This window comes from Micromys minutus, assembly GCF_963924665.1.
Source record: "Micromys minutus genome assembly, chromosome: 13".
In the NCBI taxonomy this organism is placed as follows: Eukaryota; Metazoa; Chordata; class Mammalia; order Rodentia; family Muridae; genus Micromys; species Micromys minutus.
This window is the reverse complement of record NC_137982.1, coordinates 13,452,897-13,467,986: the sequence shown is the minus strand read 5'-3', so window position 1 is coordinate 13,467,986 and position 15,090 is coordinate 13,452,897. Positions and strand designations below refer to the sequence as shown.

General features: G+C 40.0%; 1 protein-coding gene across 4 annotated transcripts in view; it reads left to right on the top strand.

Annotated features, from left to right (window-relative positions):
* The window catches only part of DENND1A (DENN domain containing 1A), a 460,146-nt gene that overhangs the window by 217,662 nt on the left and 227,394 nt on the right, over positions 1-15,090 (top strand). For all 4 annotated transcript variants that reach the window (XM_080927212.1, XM_080927210.1, XM_080927211.1 and 1 more), the window contains exons 6-8: positions 768-837; positions 6,905-6,985; positions 10,860-10,913. In XM_080927212.1, coding sequence (XP_080783338.1) covers positions 768-837; positions 6,905-6,985; positions 10,860-10,913 — 205 coding nt within the window. The remainder of the gene's footprint in view (positions 1-767; positions 838-6,904; positions 6,986-10,859; positions 10,914-15,090) is intronic.

Sequence of the window (15,090 nt, the reverse complement as noted above, 5' to 3'; positions counted from 1 at the left end):
AGTTGATCAGGATCCTAATAAGAGAGAGCCAAAGCCTGAGAAGTGTAGACTGCTGGGTCCTATAGCAGTGGGATGTCACTACAATAATTAAATGTGCCATGCAGATTTGGGGGACTGGGGGAGGCAGGTAGCCAGTTCATTTTATGCATTTCTTAGTAACAGGTATTAGAATGGGAAAGAACAGAAGTTGGTTCTGGGAATCAAATCACTCCAGTGTGGGAGGTTCTAGCTTTCCAGAATTGTGGTTTTGTGTTCTGTCTTGCCTCTGGGTTATGTCAACTCTGCTTGGGCAGATGAAACAGGAGGTGTTAGTCTATGAACATAGGCTAAGATGGGGGCCCCAGCCCAGGCAAGAAATGAGGCAGGCTGAGGCCTAGGAGGCAGGGATTCCCAAACTCCTGGGTATCCACTCACATCTGGAAACCTTGTGGAGTTGGGAATGGATGCTTTTCTAGAGACTGGGGACAGTGGAAAAGGTCTGGCTACTAAAACATAGTGCCTGATTGCACTCTAGTTTGAATTTCTTCTATGTGAACCAGATCTAGTTTTGAGGCACTGGAGTAATCATAATGGACAATTAATGTATTGTTTCATAAAGGCATATTTTTAAAAGCCCAGAAATAATTAACATTTAACCAGTTTGGATTTTAGCAACCTTAACTAGAATCTTCAGGATGTAGAGAAAACCTGAAATGTTTTGAGTTAAATCTCCATCTGAGTTTTTGACCTGCATACTAATACTTCTTGTGTTTCTTTGTCTTCCTCAGCTACCTCCCCTGGTTCGAGGTATTTTATAAGCTCCTCAACATCTTGGCAGATTACACATCAAAACGACAGGTATTTGCCTTTTTACAGAACTATATCGTTTTTAACAAGTAAACTTTAATTTTTATGATTATGAAAGTAACATGTGCTTTATGTTTTACTAAGACATTTATAAAAAAGTAATGTATGCCCATCATAGAAAGGTTGGGAAATTTAAAAAAAAAAAAAAAGTGGGAGAAAAGAAAATCAGCTCTTACCTAGTATGCCTTATGCCATCTGTAAAATAAACAGGCTGTGACAAGCCTGGGGCCAGGAGTGAGGGGGAATCTCTGACATGGCTCAGGGTTGAGTGGAAGAGGTGTGGAGTGGCCTTCTGCTGGAGGCTTAAGTGGCATGGCTCTGAATGATGAAGGCTTCTCTTCACAGAGGTTCTTGATGAGAGAAATAGCCCTTGCTTATACAAATTGTTTATTGATGGTGAAAATGGATGCATACAACTTACTCAGGGTGGACCAGAGATTAAATATCTTTTGCAGGAAGGAATGTTTGGGAAGGGAAGCTTATTGACTAAACCCTCAGGACAGTCCATCTAGATACCTTATTGGCATGGAGAACTCTGTGCTACATAACTAGGGGGTCACAGTCTTCATGTGAGGTGTTGTGGTCACATGCTCTAGGACAAGAACCTGGCGGAAGCAGATAAAACACTGTCTCTGTTATAAGAATACTGGGGTTTTCTGGGCTGGAGAGATGGCTCAGAGGTTAAGAGCACTGACTGCTCTTCCAGAGGTCCTGAGTTCAATTCCCAGCAACCACATGGTAGCTCACAACCATCTGTAATGGGATCTGATGCCCTCTTCTGGTGTCTAATGTGTCTGAAAACAGCTATAATGTACTCATATAAATATAATAATAAATAAAATCTTTAAAAAAAAAAAAAAAAAAGAATACTGGGGTTTTCTAATCCATTCAACCTTCCCAGTTTTTCTTTGGTGACATGTTCCACTTGCTCCACAGAGAATTTCTTGTTCTTCCCTGATTTAGATACTTGATGTGGGGAGTGAGAGGGCAGAGGCCGGGCATGATTGACAAAGCTAACAAGAGTACAGAAGACACTATTGGGTTATCTCTTGGGCCTGTGGTAGGAGAGGGCTTGAGAACCAGAGGTTCTGTGACATTCTGGCCAGGCCTTAGTCCTTTCCTTTCCTTTTCTTGGCTTTCTTCTTCACTTTTTGCTGGGCATTACTATCTCCTGCCTGGAAAAGTGTGCCCTTAACAATATTCTTATCTCTGCACTTCCCACCTGCCCAGAACTTTAATTGCTAAGATACATGTTTTGCCTCCTAAACTCCCCTAACCTATAGGAGCAACCACAAGCTCCCGCTCCCCGCAAGACTTGGCTTTTCTCCCTCCAAAGCATGGCAGACCTCCTCCTCCCTTGTGTCTTTTTCTCCAAGGACCCAGAAGTCCCGCCTATTTCTTCTGTCTAGCAATTAGCCCATGGCTTCTTTACTGACAGATCAAGAATCAGTCAGGAAAGAAGACCTTAGCATCAGAACCATCACTACATTTGCCAAACTACTTTCCAAAAAATTTGCAACATGGCAGAGACCCACATAACATTTGTTAAACTTGCCATTTATTTGACTAAGTTAAAAATCTCACTGTTAGTAGTGAATTGAATATTTACCTGTGTATCTAAGTTTTTGAGGTTTTGTTTTTTGTAAAGGGTGACATTTAAGTTAAAGTGACATAACATAATTATTAAATGTCATGAATATCTTTTGATTTTTCTATAGAATCCTAGTTCTGAAAATGTTCTATTAAAAATTATTGTTCTGTATTTTTGGTCTTAGAGGGCCCTGTACTGGCTGGTTTTGTATCAACATGACACAAGCTGGAGTTATCACAGAGAAGGGAACCTCAATTGAGGAAATGCCTCTATGAGATCCAGCTGTAAGGCATTTTCTCCATTAGTGATCAAGGTGGGAGGGCCCAGCCCATTGTGGGTGGTGCCATCCCTGGGCTGGTAGACCTGGGTTCTATAAGAAAGCAGGATGAGCAAGCCAGGGGAAGCAAGTCAGTAAATAACATTCCTCCATGGCCTCAGCATCAGCTCCTGCTTCCTGACCTGCTTGAGTTCCTGTCTTGACTTTCTTTGGTGATGAACAGCCAATGTGGAAAGTATAAGCTGAATAAATCCTTTCCTCCCCAACTTGTGTCTTGGTCATGATGTTTGTGCAGGAAACTGCACAATGACTGACTAAGACAGGCCCCAAATCTATGGGTTTCTTTTTTTCTTTCCTCTTTCTCTATATGATTTGTGTAACCTAGGCTCTCAGAAGGCCCACATTGTGTACTTTTGTTACTCAGTTACTTTTTACTCATTTTACCACAAATGTTTTTCAGTCCACCACAAACAGAATCCTGACTTGCAGGACTCCCTGAAACATACTATGGGAAATGACATTTGGGGAAGGAGGTGTTGGAAAGTGAGTGTATGATGGACAAATCTTTTCTTTGAATGAGTTGTACTCTCTGGCAAATGTATTCCAGAGGTTACGACAGATGGCAGGGATGGTTCATAAAAAGTGACTTAGCTCTTGCTTACCACAGTGTGAAAGGGAGCATCAGGTCAAGAATTCTATCATAGAAGAACTGGTGTATTTGATGAATGAGGTAGCAGGTTGTCTTGGGATCTGTTCATTGATTTCTGATGCACATTTATTTAGCTTTGGTAAGACATTCAGGTTTCCACTCAATTTGAAAAGTGTCTTTAATAAATAAAAGCATGTAATGCATCTCTAAACTGGAGACTGATTCATGCTTTTGTACCCCACATTTATATTCCATTCAGTGTTTAAACCAACAGTACAACCTACTATTCTTTTTAAAATGTATCTACAAGTGTGCAAACCTATAATTCCAGCATTCGAGAGGCAGCTAGGAGGATCAGTAATTCAAAACCATCCCGACCTACAATGGAGATTCAGGCAACAGGCAGCTAGCTCACTTGCCTGTTAAGTGAATTTGAAGACATGAGACCTTGCCTCAAAACAATTAAAAAGGAAGAAAAACAGGCTTAGGAAAGGAGAGGAAAAGAGAGGTGCTATAAACTGAGCATAACCCTATGGCATCAGTTCTTTTGTGCTCTGGGCTTGGTGAGGCTCCTGCCTTATACTATATGGGAATCTAAGATCATTCAAATGGTTTGCAGAGTCTGTTTTTCCTGACCCATGATGCCTACAAAGTTTGTTCTGGTCAAAGGAATTATAACACACAGCAGAAACTCTGTCTATAACTAGCTTGTTCAAAAAGTATTCTTTACCAGATTAGAACAGGGTGAAAGGAAGCCTTCAGTTGACTATGTACCTGGTCAACATGCATTGGGGACATTATCTTAGATCTCCAGCATCTACATAAGAGACAGGCATAGCAGCTTTTGCATTTAATCCTAGCATTCAGGGGAAGGCAGGCAGATCACTGGAACACATTAGACATAAATCCTAGCTGAATAAATGAGCTCTGAATTTACTGAGAGACCTTCTCATACAAACTAAAGTAGACAGCAATGTAGGAAGACATCTAACATTGACTAGTGGCTTCCACATACACATGCACACACAAGAACACATACATGCAATATATATCCATGGAAACCAAGACCCAAACAAACCCAGCCTATTTGTTCCCTAAAAGCTGCCTTCTCCCATCCAGAAGCTTTGCAGTTGTTGAATGAGGTAAGCTTCTATTTGTGGAAGTGTATGTGTGACCATGAGAATCACCAGGTGTTGTAGCCTAAGGTAGGGCATGAGGATTTCCACTTCAGGTCCTGGTCAAAATGTCAGATCCTGAATATGGCAGAAAGGGAATCTGCATGGAAGAGATGACAAGGAACCTGAGCTAGGCAGTGGCCTGCTTAAGGTGTTGGAGCCAAAGGAGTTGAGGTTTGTACATGGTAGAGTGGGAGTAGTCATGATGTGAGATGTGCTAACTCAGTGGGGATTTGCAGAGATCCAAAAGGAAGGGAACCAGCAGTGGTGGCTCAGTGCTTGGTGCCAGAGCATGGAAGGCTCATATTAGACAGTAGAGTCTTAGCCCTAAGATAGGGGTGAGGCTTTTACCTTTGAGCAGTATAGTCTCAGTATGCAAAGAGAAGGGAGAGGAGTAACTCTAGTGTTAGCCTTGAATTGGAAACATCATTGTAAAGCTAAAACTTTAAGTATGTGAAGGCAAAAGTAAGTTGAGATGTGAAGGCCTTTGGTGGACTGTGTGTATGATACTTTCTGGCTCTGACCACCAAACCCCTGTGGTGGGCTGTGTCATTACTTAATAGCTCTGACCATAGAAGGTCTGGTGTCAGCAATCTCAAGGAACAGCAAGCATACAAACACATGGCTCCCAGACCTGGCTTCTGAATGCTCCCCAAGAAAAGGAGTCTTGGCTACATGAGAAAGGGCTACTTCCAGGACTAAGGTAAAGAAAGTCTAAGATGATACTGAAATATCTTTTGTATCCCAAATTAATAAAGTATTCAGAACATGATAGGGGTATGTCCTCTAGACACGAAGGCAAGGTAAAGGTCCAGGTTCTTAGTCTGGAACATCAAATTAAATACTAAAGGCAAATGAAAGCTATGCACTTGTAGCAAGATAAATAAACAGCTTGACTCAAAACTTGAGGGATGAAATACTTACATAAATGCTATAAAATGCTTTTTAAATGCCTATGTAGGGAGGGGTGCCCAGTGGAGATCTGAAATGATATAGTCAAGTGACAAGAAAACATTATCAATAAAAAGCAAGTTGAGATTCATGAGGAAACATCTGATAGCTGAGACTCATTCTGCAAAATGGTCAAGGTCCTATAGATCTAGGAAAGACAAGAGTTTTTCTAGCAGAACTCAAGACTTACCCTGCTGAAGGCTACTCATGCCTCTAAACTGGTTTGATTGCCACGATGATATGCATTTGTGCAGAGTACAGCTGGCACGGCCGAACAGGATTAGATGCATACCGTGCTGAGGAATACATGCTTTCTGGTTGTGGTGATTAAACATGGTTGTTCAAGAGGAATAATTGTGCATGTGCGTGCATGCGTGCGTGTGTGTATATAGATAATGGGGTATAATGCCAACAACTCATTCTCAAACAGTGGAAGAAATGAAAGGGCCTTTGTCTGTTTCTAAAATTGTTCTGTAGGTGTGAGACTGCTTCAGAGCAAACCTCACCTTGTGCACACATGTTCAAGCACCTGTGTCCTCTAAAAACTTGGTTGTCAGAGCACAGACTAAAGCAAGCTTATAAGCTAGATGTAACCATTTCATCTCAGGCAGGCAGGGCTGTGGACTCGGATACTGCAATCCTTCCTCCCTCCCTGGGCTGTGCAGCCTACTATCCAAGAGTAGACTGGAACTTCACAGTTCAGACCTTCACTCTTTACACTTCCTAAGTGGGTGGCTAGAAGGATCCAGTAGTTAGGACATGGCTGCCCATGTAAACTTAGCCTTTTATTAGCACACAGAATTTTCACAGAAAGAAGTAGCTTTTGGATCATTTTGTAAGCACTGTTGTTTTGAGCATCTTAAAGGCGAATCTGTTTTGAGCCGAATAACTTGTGCTGCTTTGTATGTTGTTCAGCTGCTAGTTTCCCTAATTAAAATGCAAGGCTGCTGTCCTGTATCACATGCTGGTGAACTTGCTTCATTTCTAACTTTCCATAATTGGAGGCTGCTACATGTACACAGTGAATACTCAATAAAATTAATTGAGGGTAATGATGATGAAGACTAGATCCATGGTGTCATTGTTATTTCTCCCAACCACCCACGCCCTGGAAGCTCAGATTGTTTGCATTTAGAAGTTGTTGCTATGGAGTTGGAGGGATAGATTTGCTGAGAGCTTATGGTATATGATCCATAAAAGGTGGTCATGGTAGGTGTCTGACTGAATAGAAAATGTCGAACTTGATGTGGGAGGATCAGTTTGGCTCTTGTGTTGAAGCAGTATCTTTTATCCAACCCTACTTGAATATCAAACCTATTTTTGTCTTGGAGCCAACATCTCCCACCTGTCTCTCTGTGGGTCTAGACCTCACCACAGGTCCAGCTTTTATTATTTGGACCTTTTCTTTCTTTCAGGAAAGTCAGTGGAATGAACTTCTTGAAACTCTGCACAGACTTCCCATCCCTGACCCAGGAGTGTCTGTTCACCTCAGCGTGGTAAGTGTGGCAAGATGGTGGCCACCCCAAACAAGCATGTCTGTATGAACCTTCAGAGGGGATCAGAGCCACACAATCTTACTAACCTGAGCCTGGCTTCAAGGCAGGCTATGGTATGGGATTCTCAATCTCTCTGAGATTCACTGAAGAATAGATGCTTCCCAAATGCCAGTCATATTCTTAGCCACAGATTCAAGGGATAGAATGGCTGAACCTGTCAGCCTTGTCATTCCCTGTCTTTGGCTACCTGTATTACTCTTTGTCACAGTTAAAGCCCATTCTGGACTTTCAGTCTTCACACTACCTCTCTTCTGTTTGCCTTTAACTCATGCATCCTTCATTATTATTGTGATTCTGTTTCCTGAGAAATTCTCCCTTAACTTTCAGGCTGAATCAGCCTGTCTTTTTGGCCCAAGTGTCCTTATATGATCCTGAAGACTTAGTTCCATCCTGTGGGAGTAAGCTGGTTCTCATTCTCTATCCTGTGAAGACACAGAGAGAGAGTACTCAGTATAGTTTCTGGCCTACAGCATTCATTATTTCTTTGAATGCTTTGAGGTACATTCTGCACATTGTTTAGTGTGCCACTTTATGGAAAATTGCTGTCCCAATTGTTTGTTTTGCTAGTGATTGAAGTGACTTAAATCAAGACCTTTAACTATATGGGCCCAGCTTCCTTATCTGTCAGATAGGACATCAGAAGAGATTTGTTGGATCTTTTCCATAATTCATTTACTAAATTTTTTATTTCTTAGATAGATGGAAGTTGTCAGCACCTTTATCATATTTCCGTGGTGGACACCTTTTGGTCAGACACCCATTGTCATGCAGACCTAACCCAGAGCCCTGGTAGGTTAGAGAGTTTTCTCCTCCAGCTTCTCAAGAAGCAGTTACAGTGCTGGTTACAGGGATCAGGAAGGTGTCTGACTTTATGAGGAAAACTAATGGGTTTTACCAGAATGGTATCCAAAGCCACGGTATTCCCAGTAATGATAACAATAACAAGTCTATTTTAAGTTCCTAATTTATACTAACTAATATACACCTCTGATGTTCAAAATCATTCTCAATATAGGCATTAACATGTCATGTCTATGATTGTTAGATTTAGAGAGGAAAGGCCATGCATGCAAAGTCATGCAATTTACAAATTATGAACTAGCCTTTACAATCTAAGCTAATAGGAAAAAGCGGTGGACACGGGGAAGGAGGGAAGGAATTTACTTATAGAGGATTTGGTCTTAGAGAAGTAGGGACTGCCTGAAAAGATGAGCAAGTGAGGTGTAGACCCAGTTTTCACTGAAGTAGAGCAACCTTGCCTTTGTCTCAGTCTTTTTCCCTAAGCAGCTTGATCTCACTGCATCAGCCTGTAATAACATCAGACAGGTAGCTGTGGAGCAGCCAGGCTAGGTCACCAGCTGCCTGGGAGGAAGGGCCACTCCTTCCCCAAATGTCTGCACTGGCAGCATGCTGTCAGGTCTCAAGGACAAGCCAGCTCAGGGCAGGAGGAACTATTGGGTGTGCAGCTGTTTCATTCCAGTAGATTCTAGGAATGTTTCTGACCTCCCCTGGTTCCCAGCATTTCATGGGCAATGAAGCAAGACAGAATCTCAAAGGACAGCCTGGGGACTAGTTTGGTTAGAGTTATGCTGGCTCACTCTTACAATCCACTGCATCTGTAAAGGCAGATGTCCCCCCTCCTCTAGACAAGCTCCTTCCCAGAATGCATTTCTGTTTTGAAGATCTAATATTTTATTTTGAATAGAAATTCTACAATATTGGTGAAATACTTTTTAAAGATACAGCCTGAGCTTTGTCTCTTTAACCACTTTCTATAATAGAATGTTCTATGTATCTGATGTGAGTAAGAAAAATCAAAATGCAAACTAGCAGTTTGAATGATAATAATTGTAAAATAAAAGTCCAGTTGTTAATCCAGGTGTGGTAGTGTATGCCTGTCATCCCAACATTCTGGAAGCAGAAGCAGGGAAGAATCAGTGCATCCCAAGAATCCAGTCTGGTCTACGTAGCAATTTCTAGAAAAGCTGAAGCTACATAGTGAAACCTGTGTTAAAATAAGTAAAATAGTAAGTAAAGTACCATTTGTTTTTTTGGTAGGTTAAATGCCTTGTGTAGAAGTGCTTTCTCAAGTTCTTGGGTGCAGAAACATAAAGAGTCTGTAGATACAGTGGCTAGAGCGTGGGTGGGATTAGTGACATGGTTCTGGTTTCAGCCTAGATCCTCCACATGCTCACTGAGTGATCTTAGACTATTTGCCTCGCTGAATATTAATTTGTCCATTTGTAATATGGAGATAATATCTATCTTCATATTTTATTGTGGCAACTAGAAATGATATATTTGATATAAAGTTTTCCATAAGCGGGTGTTCAATAAATATCTTCTGAGTGTCAGACTAGCAGCTCATTGTTACCATCATTGGTACAGCTTGTCTCCAGGACCTTTTATTTTAGAATGCCTATACAACTCACTTTTCTAGAAACCTACTTATTCTCCCAGGAATGTAAGGGGTTGGGAAAAGGTCCAGATTTGAGCTTAGGCCATGGCTGAGATGAACCCTTCTGCCTATGACCTTTCCTGGCCTTTCACAATCTATCTTTAATTGGTCAGTACAAGGTTGCTTCCAGTGCCACTTACCATTGTCTTCCATGCCTTTAAAAGCAGCCGAGGAGGTGGCATTAGTTCAGCCAGTTTTCCTTTAACTTGGAGATATGGGCTTGTTACAAACATGGAGATGCCCCATTGCAGGTCTTTGAAGTCAAGTCTTCAACCTCTCCCAGGCTTCATGACAGTCACACTGCATATCAGGAGCTTATTCTCCATTGTCAACCATCTGTAGCCTTTTCATGTGGCATGAGTGGCCTTTGGCTGGATCTGTCCTCAACAGATTGATGTGACCTCAGATGCTGAAATGGAATAGCAGGATTGGTTGGGATATCCTGTCAATTAGTGATTCTAGTGTAATTTAGTTTTCTGCCTTATTGAACAGCAAACTACACAACTGACCATATTTTGTGCTCAGAAACACACACACACACACACACAAAATCACCTGGGAATTTAGATTTAAGCTTCTTTAATTTTTTTCTTTTGTTTTTATTGGATATTTTCTTTACTTATATTTTTAAATGTTATTACCTTTTCTGGTTTCCCCTCTGGAATCCCCCTATCCCATTCCCCTCCCTCTGTCTCTATGAGAGTACCCCCCCCACCTACTCCTTCCCACCTCCGTGCCCTGTCATTCCCTACACTGCGCATTGAGCCTTCACAGGACCAAGAACCTCTCTTCTCACTGAAAAAGCCATCCTCTGCTACATATGCAACTGGAGCCATAGGTTCCTCCATGTGTTCTCTTTGGTTGGTGGTTTAGTCTCTGGGAGCTCTGGGGTGTCTAGTTGGTTCATACTGCTTTTCTTTCTATGGGGTTGAAACCCCCTTCAGCTCCTTCAGTCCTTTTTCTAACTCCTTTATTGGGGACTCCGTTCTCAGTCCAATGGTTGACTGTGAGTGTCTGCCTTTGTATTACTCAGAGGACAGCTCCAAGGGGCTCCTATCAGCAAACACTTTTTGGCATCCACAATATTGTCTGGGTTTGGTGACTATATATGGGATGAATCCCCAGGTTTTTTTTCATTCATGTTTCCAAGACATTCATTCTCCTGATGTTGAGTTAATGCTCCTTGCTTGGTCCAACATTAGTCTAAGCAGCTCTAATATGAATATTTCTTACAACAGCCATGTGGCTTCCTCATCTAAGTAAGGAATATGCTTTAGAACACTCACCTAAATTTGGAATGAAGTTCTAGTTAAATCATCTTGAAAAAATAGGCAACTTGTGTCTTTTCTTTTCCAGCATTCTTACTTCACTGTGCCTGATAGCAGAGAGCTTCCCAGCATACCTGAGAACGTGAGTACTTGAAGAAAGACTGTTCCATTTATATGTTTACTGCTTTTGTTTTAAAAAGGAAAGGCTATTTTTTTTCAAATGTAGTAACAATGGATTACTGGAACATGCAAAACAATGGGTTATAATAGCAAAAGCAAATTGAGAATATCTATAAAATATAGACACAAGGTTTTCTTCATATTTCTCAAAGTAATCACTTATTAATTGTGGTATGATTTATTCTGGTCTTTCTAGTGCATATTCACATAGCTTTAAATTACCTATTTAAAAAGCATCTTAGCGTTTTCACTGATAAGAATTATTGTTGTTCACTGCAAAAATCTCCATTTGAGGGAACTTAAGTGTTCCTTCACAATAGAAACTTAGATTCTCCTTTCTATTATCATAAGATGAAATGTTCTTAGCAAAGAAATTTCCATATGAAAGTTTATAAGGGTGGGTGTTCATAAGTAGAACCTTGTTTCTGTGTTCATGTCTCAGGAAGCTTGTAGTAAGTGCAGTTGGAGGATACCTTCTAAGGGCTGAGGAGCAGCGAGCTAAAGTGGCAGATCTGTAGGTTCGTGCCTTAGGACACAATATTTGGTTGTGATTATAAATTGTAAAGTGTAGAATGAAGCCCAAAGCAGCCACCAGAGAGGCACATGGTGAAATATAAGTAACAGGAGATCAGCTCTCCTTCACTTCAGAAGGCAGTGCCATGGTTTTGAGCACATTCACACTCCAGTGCTCTTTGAAAGTTTTTATCTTTCAGACATGTAGTGTGTAGAAACCATCATTCTACACTCAGACTGTGATTGTTGCCTACTTTCAAGCATCAGTGGAATTATATACTATTTGTCCTTTTGTGCTGGCTTATTGCACTTAACATACTGCCTTTAAAGTTTACCTGTATTATAGCAGGTGCCAAAATTCCTTTCCATTTAAATAGATGGGGCCAAAAGCACCTGAAAGAGAAAGTTGCATAGCCTGAAATACCTTTGTAATAACAATGAAGTTGAATATGAATTTGAGAAATTAAAAGGACTAGGTACATAGCTCAGTGCACAGCATTTGCTTGATATGTGCAAGGGTCTAGGTTTTCTATAAAGTGCTGTAGGAAATCAGCTTAAGAAATTAGAAAAAGAGTAACAAAATTAGAAAAATAGTTTAATTCATTAATTTAAAATCACTAAACAAGACTTTTTAAGAACCTAAAAAAAGATGAATTGGGGGAGGCTGGATGGGAGGAAAGGGAGGGAGGAAAGTGACAAGATCATATTGTAATCAAATGTATTAAAATAAAAACTTTAAAGATAAGGAAGTATCTCTAATAAATTTGGAAAGTGAAAAATTTTTAGAAAAATGTGGCCGAAATTAAGATATATATAATGTGGATAGAGAATAACTTGGGAAAATTAAAGCCTGTCCATCTCCACTCCTGCCTCGGTAAATACAGCAGTGTTTCATCTCCTTGTCGGCATGTTCAGGGTTCAGCTTTATAGAAAAAGTGTATTGTGCGTGTGTAATATAAAAGTGCTTAGATGACCTCATTTCAGACAAAATGCTTCTCAAGCTTTGTCTTCCTTTCTTTGTAGCCTCAGACAGTGCTGTTCCGAACCCTGGGCATGCTTGTGGAGCCCTAGGAAGCTAGATGGATGGGTGACCGGGGCTGGTTGTCTGCCCCTGTGTTATCTAAATCTTGTTAATTTACCACCACTTAAATTGGAAGTTGGGTACTACTTGAGACCAAAAGATTCCTTTGATTTATTTTAAAAAAGCAAAACAAACAAATAAATAAAGAAACACCCTAAGCTTACAAACTACAATTTAACAATACACAATAGGGAATATATTAACTGCATACCTCTTTACTTAATGCTATATTTAAAACATTTGCCCATCTCATTCAAAATCCATCACAAAAAAATTAATACAGAATGCATATTATATCCAATACAGAATACAATGCATATTAAAAATGAATGTAAGCCTAAATTATTTTTTTGTAATCCTAAACTCATTTTTCTTTCTTTTTTTTTAATTGAGCAACTTTATTTTAAAAAACAGAGATAAATGTACAGATTTTAAAGCATTTTTGCATAAAAGTATATGAATACATTTTTGTCAGTACTTGATTTTTTTAAAGGTTTGCTAGTATGCATTAAAACCTTATTAGTTACAATGAGCTTAAGTACATGTAAAACAAGATGTAACCTGGAAATAGTCAAAGTTTTCTTGGTGTGTAAAGATTAAACATAATGATTTTTCTTTTTCTCTTTTTCTTTTCTTTTTTTTTTTTTTTTCCGGCCTTTGTTTTTCTTGAACTTAATATAGTCTGTGAGTTGTTACTGGGGTGTTCAGAGCTTTCTGGAGTTAGTATCCAATTATCAGTGACAGCATATTATATCTGTTCTTTTGTGACTGGGTTACCTCACTCAGGATGATATTCTCTAGATGCAGCCATTTTCTTAAGAATTTCATAAAGTCATTGTTTCTGATAGCTGAGTAGTACTCCATTGTGTAAATATACCACAATTTTTGTATCCATTCATCTACTGAAGGACATCTGGGTTCTTTCCAGCTTCTGGCTATTGTAAATAGGGTTGCTATGATCATTGTGGTACATGTGTCTTTGTTGTATGTTGGAGCTTCTCTGGGGTATATGCCCAGAAGTTGAGTAGCTGGGTCTTCAGGTAGTACTATGTCCAATTTTCTGAGGAACCGCCAGACTGATTTCCAGAGTGGTTGTACCAGTTTACAACCCCACCAACAGTGGAGAAGTGTTCCTCTTTTTCTGCATCCTCGCCAGCATCTGCTGTCATCTGAATTTTTGATCTTAGCCATTCTGGTTGGTATGAGGTGGAATCTCAGGGTTGTTTTGATTTGCATTTCCCTGATGACTAAGGATGTCGAGCACTTCCTTAGATGCTTCTCAGCCATTTGATATTCCTCAATTGAGAACTTTTTGTTTAGCTTTGTACCCCATTTTTTAATAGGGTTGTTTGATTCTCTGGTATCTAACTTCTTGAGTTCTTTGTATACCTTGGATATTAGGCCTCTATCAGATGTGGGGTTGGTAAAAATCTTTTCCCAATCTGTTGGCTGCTGTTTTGTTTTCTTGACAGTGTCCTTAGCCTTACAGAAACTTTGCAATCTCATTAAGTCCCAATTGTCGATATTTGACCTTAGAGCACGAGCCATTGGTGTTCTGTTCAGGAAATTTTCTCCTGTGCCTATGTGTTCTAAGGTTTTCCCTAATTTATCTTCTAAAAGTTTCAGTGTACCTGGTTTTATGTGGAGGTCTTGTGATCCACTTGGACTTGAGCTTTGTACAAGAAGATAAGAAAGGGTCTCTTTTCATTCTTCTACATGCTGAGGGCCAGTTGGACCAACACCATTTGTTAAAGAGGCGGTCCTTTTTCCATTGAATGTTTTCAGCCCCTCTGTCAGAAATCAAGTAACCATATATGTGAGGGCTCATTTCTGGATCTTCTATTCTATTCCATTGATCCACGTGGCTATCTCTATACCAGTATGTTTTTAACACAATTGCCTTGTAATATAGCTTGAGGTCAGGGATGGTGATTCGCTCATGAATTTTTGATCTTTGATGGTTTTCTTGTTGAGGATGGATTTTGCTATTCTAGGTTTTTTTGTTATTCTAGATGAAGTTGCACCTTGTTCTTTCCAACTCTATGAAGAATTGGGTTGGAATTTTGATGGGGATTGCATGAATCTGTAGATTGCTTTTGGTAAGATGGCCATTTTTACAATGTTGATCCTTCCAATCCATGAGCATGGGAGATCTTTCCATTTTCTGAAATCTTCCTCGATTTCCTTCTTCAGAGATTTGAAGTCTCTATCATACAGGTCCTTCACTTGCTTAGTTAGAGTCACACCAAGGTATTTCATAGTGTTTGTGACTATTGTGAAGGGTATCTTTTCCCTAATTTCTTTCTCCACATGTTTGTCCTTTGAGTAGAGAAAGGCTACTGATTTGTTTGAGTTAATTTTATATCTAGCCACTTTGCTGAACTTTTTTTATCAGCTGCAGGAGTTCTCTGGTGGAATTTTTGGAGTCACTTACTTACATTATCATGTCATCTGCAAACAGTGGTGTTTTTACTTCTTCCTTTCCAATTTGTATCCCTTTGATTTCCTTTTGCCGTCTAATTGCTCTGGCCAGGATTTCCAGTAC